Raw genomic sequence first — 10,448 nt, 5'->3', positions numbered from 1 at the left:
CCAAACTACACTCTATCTAATTATTATTATAGCACTAATTTAAGGATTTAGCTATGAAGAAGAGAAATGGGTGTGGTTGATCCCATATTTATATACATAATTTAACTAAGGTTAATCTTTGATTAGTTTAGTTAACCATAGTAGCTAGTAAATTCTAGAACATCCCACTTAATTCTAGAATTCTCTATTTTAATTAATATTCATAAATTAGCTATTAATTTTTATTTACTCATTTAATAGAATAGGAATTATAAAAATTAAGAAAGTATCAAATACTCTTTTTCTAATAAAATTTTGTAGAGTCCCAAAATATTTAAGAAATATTTATTTGTTTTTTATTAAAAATCGAATAATTCGAATAAAAAGTAATTAAATATAAAATAAAATAATTAAGATAAATTAAAATAATGATAAAAGTTGCTAATATAAATATATACCAAATAATTCCTCTTTTATTTATTTCTTGAAAGAAATAGTAGAGTACTTTACCATTCTTTAAAGAAATCATTTACTACTTAAGGGAACATTCAATAAAAATTAAATATAATATATAAATATATATATATACACATTCTACTACACAAAAGATAAAATTAGAATAATTAGCAAACTAATTCGATTTATTAAATAGCACGAGTCAAATATCAAATTAGCTATACGACTTAAACATTTAGTCGAGTTTCTTAAATAACAAATAATAAAGCTAGAAAAATAAAAATAGATTCTCGGTAAATAGAATCGAAAGCAACGTTATTTATTAGTCGATCCCAATAGTAATACAAAGCATCTATAAATTAATGATCCCTTGTCTAACGAAGTAGAATATATTAACAATATAATTCCTGAAATTTCTTGGGCGTTACATTCTCCCCCCCTAAAGGATTCCGTCCTCGGAATCAGCGAAATCAGAGAATAATGAGGGGTAATTCTTTTACATATCCTCTTCAGGCTCCCAAGTCGCTTCTTCTACAGAATGATTTCTCCAAATTATCTTAACCAACTTGATTCCCTTATTTCTCAGCTTTCGGACCTTTCTATCCACAATTCGAACAAGTTGTTCTTCGTACGTCAAATCTGATTGTACTTCAATTGGCTCGTAGGCGAGTATGTTACGATTATCAAGATGGTAAGCTTTTAAAAGAGATATGTGAAACACATCATGTATGTATTGAAGATCTAGTGGTAATGCTAACTGGTAAGATATGGTGCCTACTTTCTTCAAAATCTCGAATGGACCAATGTATCTAGGACTTAGTTTCCCTTTCTTTCCGAATCTCATGACTCCCTTCCAAGGAGATACTTTAATTAATACTTTATCTCCAACCTCAAATTATTTATGTCTTCGTTTTAAATCAGCGTATGTTCTTTGTCTATCCTGGGAGGCTATTAACCTTTTCTTTATAATTCTGATAGATTGAGTTGTCTGTAGAACTAATTCAGGTCCAGAAATCTTTCTTTCTCCCATTTCTCCCCAATATATTGGAGATCTGCATTTCCAACAATAGAGTGCCTCAAATGGAGCCATTCCTATGCTTGAATGGTAGCTGTTGTTGTAAGAGAATTCTACCAATGTCAGATGCGCATCCCAATTTCCTTTGAAGTCTAAGACACAAGCTCTTAACATATCTTCTATTGTCTGTATAGTTCTTTCACTCTGTCCATCTGTTTGGGGATGATATGCCGTACTCATTTTTAATTTTGTGCCTAAGCATTCCTGGAAACTTTTCCAGAATCTTGATGTAAATCTCGCGTCTTTTTTTTGGACATAATTGATATTGGTACTCCATGTCTAACTATGACTTCCTTTAAATATAAGTTGACCAATTTTTCTATAATGTATCTTTCATTTATTGGAAAAAAATTTGCAGATTTGGTGAGTCGTTCAACTATAACCCAAATGGAGTCATGATTGGTCTTAGTTCTTGGCAAACGGACTATAAAGTCCATGGTGATATATTTTCATTTCCATTCAGGATTCTCTAAAGATTGTAACAGGCCACTGGGCCTCTGATGTTCAACTTTTATTTTCCGACACGTTAAACACGTACCTACCCATTCAGCAATTTCTCTTTTCATATTGGGGCTATCAGAAATTTTTCTTTATGTCTTGGTACATCTTTGTGCTTCCAGGGTGGATAGAGTATCTTGAATTGTGGGCATCATTCATAATCTCTTCCTTTAATTCTGACACATTGGGAATCCAAATCCTTGATGCAACTCTTCGAACTCTTTGGTTATCTGTTATACTTAAAATATCTTGTCACGTCAGGTTGGCCTTATTAGTTTTCATGATCACTTCTTGACAACTTCGAATCTTTTCCATTATTTGGGGTTGTACTTGTATCTCATAATTCCTTTCATTCGCTTGGACTGGAATCTTTATCTCCATTTCCATTTTATCAATTTCTCGTATCAATTCCTTAGATGTCACGAGTATCTTCAACCTTTCTTTTCTGCTTAAAGCGTCTGTGACCATATTTGCCTTTCCAGGGTGGTAATTTATGGCACAGTCATAATTCTTGATCAGTTCTAGCCATCTCCTTTGCCTCATATTTAATTCTTTCTGGGTAAATATGTATTTCAAGCTTTTATGATCTGTATAGATTTCACATCTTTCTCCATACAAGTAGCGTCTCCACATTTTAAGCGCAAAAACTATCGCTGCTAGCTCCAAATCATGCGTGAGATACCTAGTCTCATAATCCTTCAATTGTCTCGAGGCGTAGGCAATGACTTTTCCATTTTGTATTAATACACAACCTATTCCCTTGAGAGATGCGTCACTATAGGTCACGAAATTTCCCGAATGGTCTGGTAAGGTTAGTACTGGGGCAGAAGTTAATCTTTTCTTTAACTCTTGGAAGCTCTCCTCGCATTTCGAGGTCCATTCAAATTTTTTACTCTTCTGTGTCAGTCGGGTCAAGGGCGTAGCTATCTTTAAGAAATCTTGTACAAATCTCCAATAGTAACTGGCTAATCCCAGAAAGCTTTTAACTTCGGTTGGCGTCTTTGGTCGTCCCCAATTTGCTACAGCATCAACCTTCGCAGGATCTACTAAAATCCCTTCACTACTGATGATATGTCCTAAGAATTGTACTTGGTCTAGCCAAAACTCACATTTTGATAATTTTGCATACAGCTTTTCCTTCCTCAGAGTTTCCAGTACTAGTCCAAGGTGTTCAGTGTGTTCCTCGCGAGACTTAGAATAAATCAGGATATCATCGGTGAAAACTATCACAAACTTATCCAGATATTTCTTGAATAATCGGTTCATTAAATCCATGAAAACAGCAGGGGCATTCGTTAATCCAAATGGCATCACTAAGAACTCATAGTGTCCATACCTTGTCCTACACGCCATCTTTGGCACATCATCGGGTTTAATCTTTAACTGGTGGTAGCCAGATCTTAAATCAATCTTTGAAAAACATGCAGCTCCTTTCAGTTGGTCGAATAGATCGTCAATTATTGGTAGAGGGTACCTATTCTTGATGGTAAGCCTATTTAATTCTCGATAATCTATACATAATCTCATAGATCCATCTTTCTTTTTCATAAATAAAACTGGTGCTCCCCACGGTGATACACTAGGTCGAATTACTCCTTTATCTAGAAATTCATGTAGTTGTGTAGCCAACTTCTTCATCTCTACGGGGGACATTCGATATGGGGTTTTAGAAACAGGTGTCGTTCCTGGAGCGAGATCGATTGTGAATTCGATTTCTTTATCAGGGGGTAATCCGGGTAGGTCTTCGGGAAATACATCCTCAAATTCCTTTACGACAGGGATTTCTTCCAGCCTAGGAGTAGACTTTACTGTATCTATGACGTGAGCGAGATATGCTTGACATCCTTGGCGTAGCATTCTTCTGGCTTGTAACATAGTGAGAAATTGATAGGTTTGTTTCTGACCAGGAAGAATTACTTTCTTATTATCTAGACTTTTTAAGCTAACTCTCTTTAACCTACAATTAATCTGAGTATTGTATCGCATCAACCAATCTATTCCCAGTAATACGTTAAATTCTCCCAATTTAAAAGGAATAAGATCCACAATAAAAGGTTTTCCTTGAATCTCTATCGTACAATTAGGGCATACTCGGTTAACAGGTAGAACTTTTTGATTTGCAATTTCTACCATCATATCTTCCTCTAGCGTTGTTAATTCTAATCCCAACTTATTCACAAAATTCTCAAATATGAAGGATCTAGTAGCGCGAGAGTCAATTAACACACAAGCATTTGCAGAATTTACTAAAAGCGTACCTTCGATGACATCATTATCAGTGATAACATCTTTTAAGGTCATGTTGAAAGTGTGTGTCGTAGATTTGATGTCGGTGTTCTTGGCATTGCTTGAATTGCGATTGTCTTGAGTTGGAGGTGCCATAATTCTGGGTACTTCACTTTTCTTCCTGGTTTGACGATATTCACGTGCGTAGTATCCTTTTCTTCCGCAATTGTGGCAAATGATGGCTTTATTCTTGTAATTACTGGCATAATGTCCTTTCTTTTCGCATACATAGCAAGTAACGTTCTCCTGACGGCATTGTCCACTATGCTTTCATTCACAGGTTTTACAGTCTGGAAGTGGTGGTCTTCCTTGAAGTTGATTCGCAGTTTGAGGAGTCCTAAACTTGGCCTCGTTTCCTCGATTATCTTGATGTCCAAGCCTTGGTCTATCCATCCTCCTATCCTCCCTTTTCACAAATGGTTTCTTGTTCTTATTTCCATCAAACTTTCTTCCAAAATTCCCAGCATTATTCGAAAACTTTCTTTTTACACCTCCCTTATCCTTGAGATACAGATCGTTCCCGCTCTCTACAATTGAAGCCTTGTGTACCAAAGTCGCATAGTTAGAGATCTCAAGTACTGCAACTTGATTCTGAATCCATGGTCGTAAACCTAGTTAAAAAATGCCTAGTTCTCTTTTCTTCGGTGTCAACATGGTAGAGTACGAACCTGGAGAGTTCTGAAAACATATTCTCATATTCCGCGACAATCATGCTTCCTTGCTTCAGCTCCAAAAACTTTAATTCCATTTGTTGTTCCAATTGTTTGGGGAAATATTTCTCAAGAAATAAAGTAGTAAATCTTTCCCACGGAATTACCAGGTTCTCTTCGATGGCTCGCTTAGCTTCCCACCAATAATTAGCTTCACCCTTTAACATAAACGCATCAAAGATGGTTTTCTTGTCTTCTTCCACTCCCACGATCTCAAAGGTTTTCTCAATTTCCCGGAGCCAAATCCTAGCTTCTATGGGATCAGTTGTTCCCTTGAACTCAGGTCGGTTCAGGGATTTGAAGGATTTAAAAGTTATAGTAGACTGAGTTTGCTCTGCTCGGGGCCTTCTAGGTTTAGGTGGATTTTGGGTTTGTTGTTGTAGAAACGCAAGTAGAAGAGTAGTAGGGTCATTATTAACCGGGGGTGGATTCTGATTTTAATTCTGTCCTTCATCTAGATTTTGACCTTGTTCATCAGCTGGTTGAGGCTGAGTTTTTCCACTCTCTTCCACCTCAGGGGTTAGTCTTGAGTTCCTTGGGGGTCTTTCCCTTCTTTTCCTAGGCGGCATCTTTTCACTAATAAGAAGAAAATATTAAGCTTAATCAAATTGGACCACCAGGGTCTAAAACAGTCACGACACTCCAGTATCATTGAAATATAGGAACCAATTAAATCTCAATGAATATTATTGAACTTGACGGATTCCTTTGAGAAAATATATTAATGATACTTATTTCTTAAGGCTTTTTTTAGAAAATCGAGCGTTGTTTGGAAAGAAACACTGGTGTAAATCATTTCACTTACAAAATTGTCATAAGAAAACATTTATTTGAATGGAAATAGATCATTTTGAAATTTGCGTAGTTGAGTTGAAATTATATAGAAAATTTTATGCATAAATTATGGGTTGTTCCAAAAGAGTTTATAAAGAATTGGTTGAATTCGGTTCGAAACTTGTTTCAAAGATGTTTATATAAAACCTTTAGTCAACTACAGGAAATGTTTGACATAAAGTTGTTCAAAGAAAACATTTGATGTAGTAGTGTTTGGTAAAATATTTTTGGTCGTTCTTTAATTTGTCAAGTTCACTAAGACATATTTAAATCAGAATGCAGCACACATAATATTGTGCGAAAAAGTAAACAAATATAGCATCGCCTAAGATATATCCCATAATCATTATGAGATTGATACAATAATATAATATCCAGTTTGATCCTTATGTCCAAATACCAGTAGTACAATGATCATGAAAGCATAATACGTATTAAGTCCCTACTATACAAAGATCTATAAGTCAAAAGTCAATATCCATATATATCCAGAAACTCAGAACTGCAGCATATCAAAAAGAAGGTGCAATCCCATCATCATCATCTCCAAGTCATCAACTCTACTGTACTCGGGTCAGCAGCATCAAAATATGCACTGGGTCAACAAAAGAAGTAGGAATGTACAAGTGATAAATATATGCCACTCCTCAAAAGAAAAAATCATATCTACGGGGTCATATCAATGTGGACCGAACAGCTCGTCCACCCTCTGTAAGAACTCCTCTCTGGTCTGATCAATCATCCTGGTAACAGTAGTCCTATCCACAGCTCCTGAACTAGTAGATGGCATCTCAGTAATCGATGTCTGCAAGCTAGCAATAACAATGGTAGCGGTCTGATGCATAACCTCTCGAGAAAAACTCATCCTAGCCGAATCTGCCTCAGGTGCGGGCACAGATGATCTCTCAGCAATCAATCTCATCAAAGCATCCTGGTTAGCAAACACCTCTCGATATCTAGCATATACTATATCATACATCTGCGAAGCTCCTCATACATAAAAGCTGGAATAGTAGCCACCGGATAGCCTCTCAAACCATCAATTAGTGTCAAAAAAACCTCAGTCAATCCCCCTAGGCCTATAGTGGTAGGGGTAACAGGAATGGTAGGAGCAGGGGGTGCAGCATCACATACTGGCATCACAAAAGAAAAAGGTGCCAATAATGGAGAAGGTGGATCTATGTCCATATCTAGGGGCTCAAAAGCAAGTAATCTAGTAGGTACCCTGGTCTGTGTAGATACATGCTTCAAATCAGAAGTAACCATAGTCTCGAAATGATACAGGTCAACAGTAGGCATAACTGGTGTACCAATACTCAGTGGGGTGATCTCTGGTAACTCTGGATGGAAGTGAGTCTCTAAATCGGCAGCTAAATGATCCTCCTCACGAGGGGTCAAAACAACAAGTATCTCCTCTATAGCTATAATGACTGGTGAAGGTATCGGAGTCAAGTCCGACAAGATGGTGAACGTCTAAATGGCATCTGTGGGTTGATCCATTGTGACAGGGGAACCAAAAGCCTCAACTCCAAGTGGGGAATCAGTCAAATCAATAAGAATAGGTGGAGCTCTAGGTGGTGCTGGAATCTCCTGGACAGATAAATCCTCACTATCACTAGATATCACCATATAGGCCTCAGAAGGGTCTGTATCCGAACTGGATCCAACACTCTCTCCCGGAAAAGGAGTAGGAGATCTGTCTCGAGCAGTTCTACATCCTGACATCTGAATTACAATAATAATAATAATAATAATAATAATAATAATAATAATAAGAGATATTTTCTCATATAAAAGTCTTATAAGTCAAAAGGGTCAGTCCCGTGCTGATGCCATATCTTAGCTTTGTAACATATACTCTTGGTAGTTATAAAATACTCCTATCAATACTCTCTCATATACGGTAATATCTCTTGGGTTCGCGTTCCTAGTAAATATAACTACATCTCTGATACCAACTCTGTGACGCCCGAAATCCACCCTTTCGCAGATTCGGGTCGCCACAATATCAAGCTTCACACACCTATATTATTATTACAAACATAACCAAAATATGTCATTTATAGTGAACACCATTCCACAGTTCCAAGATAGAGTCTCCTTCACAATCTGATTATTACATGAACCACAGGAACCTAATACAAGCCTAGTTCATAGCTAAACATTATTACATAATAGAGATAATATATATAGCAATCCTTTAGAGACTGTCGTCACGAACATGTTCCTTCCCTTTCCTCTGCCTTGGATAATCAGATGCTCTGTCCTCTTCATTCTTCACTATTTTGGATGAATACAAGTATAGCAAGAGTGAGCAACTAGGTGCTCAACAAGTAGAAATGACTCAACAAAAATTTAAGTTGATGGTACCAATAAGTGCCAAGAGCAATATTTTAAAGCAAGAAGAGATATCAACACATCACGGTATTATCAAGGAAGCTCTTATTTGGCACAGTGCCAACAAATTTAAGATTAACTGGTCATTTTCCATCCTCGGTACATCAATGATGCGATCAACTATCATCGTGTACCCTCCTCCTGTGAACCTTACGCTCACCCAATCACGGCTCGTCATAAGAACACCCAACACACACTTGCTAGCATAAAAGAAGGGTTAACATCTTAACCCTCGGCTACATTCAAGCCGAACAACATTTCCACACATTGGACTTGTCACTTTATAAATACCGTGGTTATTAAATACCACGTTGACCAGTATAGATGTACACACCCCGATTTAATCTTCACGTCACACTACTCAGAATTTCATCACTTAGTCTGGTTTTGTTAATGAACCAGTTTTCACGCTGATAATATTATAGTCACATCGATATGAATGACATATCGACATTTGTTTAGAAAATAAGAAAGAGTTATCTCGAATAATAAGAATAAACATGTCAAACGAATTTCTCATCAAATTAATAATCCCAAGAAGTAGTACGCGAATAAAGAGAACAAATAATAATTGATTTGAAAATTGCAAATTTGGGAAGGTTCAATGAATTGATAAAAAAGAAGATTAAGATATAAAGGAATTCAATTAATCAACCTGACTGACAAACCTATGCAGATTCAAAAATGGTTTAGATGGTTATAATGTCTCTAGGTTCGTCTGATATAAAAAAAATAATTGTTCAGAACGATAGGATCAGTCGGGTATCTAGGTAAGGAATTCGTCAATGGAATTAAAATTTATTGGCGAAAGGAAATAATCATAAATGAGGTCATCAACGTTTAAATTTATAATATTCAATATTAATGAGTAAGACATATAAGTCATAAATAGGAATGGAGCAGAGAAAACTTGCCTTGTCTCCAATAATAACAGTGAAAATTCACCTTTCCGGGTTAAACAATTCAACTTCAAGTATTTTCTAAAATAATAAATCACATAAAAATCACTTTATTATAAATATTTTAAAAATATCTTTTCTCGAAATTCGTAACTCACATTATTTATCACGAGGAATTACTTAGGATTTGAAAATACTCAAATAAATTTTAATGGTGTACTCAATTCCAAATATATTGATTAAAGATTCTATTGCTTTTTGGTGAAGAAAATATTCTAATTTATTAAATAATAACCATTCATAAATTTGATATTTGAGTTCCATATGATACTATTTTAATTAGCGATAAAGGGTAGGAATATAATTATCTCCCCGTTGTAAATTCTACTTCGGCACCTATAATTACTCACGTGTCAATTAGGCGTTAATAATGAGATTTATTAATAAATGTGTTCTAACGAATCGTTATTTACTACTAGTTATTTATTATGTAGTGGTTTTCTCAAGTATCGATATTCACGCGACGATCCCGTTTTTAAATAAATCGTTGAGGAAATTTTTAATTTGTCAACATAATTTGACCCCTTTTAGTCCATTTTATTTCTAAATGGAATTATGGTTAAATCCTTTAGTTACTCCAATTTACTAAAATTCTAAAAATTAATTTTATTTCTTACAAAAATAGAATCCACTAATAAATCCAAGGGGATTATTAAATCTTTTAATCCTCTACTAATTATTCAATAATTCTCTTAACTAATAATCACACAATCTATTCTCTTTATTTGATTATCTAATAAATCATTTAATCACTCCTTTTATTTTACTTTATTTCTATTCATTTATCTATTTCTTTTTATCTCAAACAAATTAATTAATCAAGGACTGTTTTACCACTGCCTCCTCCTTCTTCCTCCTTCTTCCTCACTCCTCCCTCGTCACTAGCAACCATGGAGGTTGTCGGCGACCGTCACCGGCCGGCGGTGGTCCGGCCAAAATCCGGCCACCTCCAAAAATAATTCTTATTACTGATTTCTATTATCCATGCCCCGATCTATCACTTCCCCAAGTCAGATTTTCTAATTTCTACTTCGAACCCGTTTTTCGGTCAACTCGGATAACTTTCTCCCCCTTCTCCTCTGTCTCTCAGTTTCTCTCTTTCTTTTTTTTTGCTCCCTTTCTCTCCCCCTCTCTCGGCCTCTCTTTCTCTCCCTCTCTCCCGGGTTCTCTCTCTCCCCCTCTCCTGCCCCCCCCTCTCTCTCTCTCTCTCTCTCTCTCTCTCTCTCTCTCTCTCTCTCTCTCTCTCTCTCTCTC

At 35.9% G+C, this 10,448-nt stretch overlaps 1 protein-coding gene across 1 annotated transcript; it reads right to left on the bottom strand.

Moving 5' to 3' along the window:
- Positions 1-931: 931 nt before the first annotated feature.
- LOC141690675 (uncharacterized) lies at positions 932-4,390 on the bottom strand. Its single transcript, XM_074495454.1, has 3 exons — positions 3,602-4,390; positions 2,611-3,391; positions 932-1,131 (listed from the first exon to the last, which is right to left on the bottom strand). The coding sequence occupies exons 1-3, from the start codon at positions 4,388-4,390 to the stop codon at positions 932-934; spliced, it is 1,770 nt and encodes a 589-aa protein (XP_074351555.1).
- Positions 4,391-10,448: the final 6,058 nt, after the last annotated feature.

Source organism: Apium graveolens, chromosome 10, assembly GCF_009905375.1.
Source record: "Apium graveolens cultivar Ventura chromosome 10, ASM990537v1, whole genome shotgun sequence".
Taxonomy (NCBI): domain Eukaryota; kingdom Viridiplantae; phylum Streptophyta; class Magnoliopsida; order Apiales; family Apiaceae; genus Apium; species Apium graveolens.
This window is presented reverse-complemented; position numbering and strand designations above follow the sequence as displayed.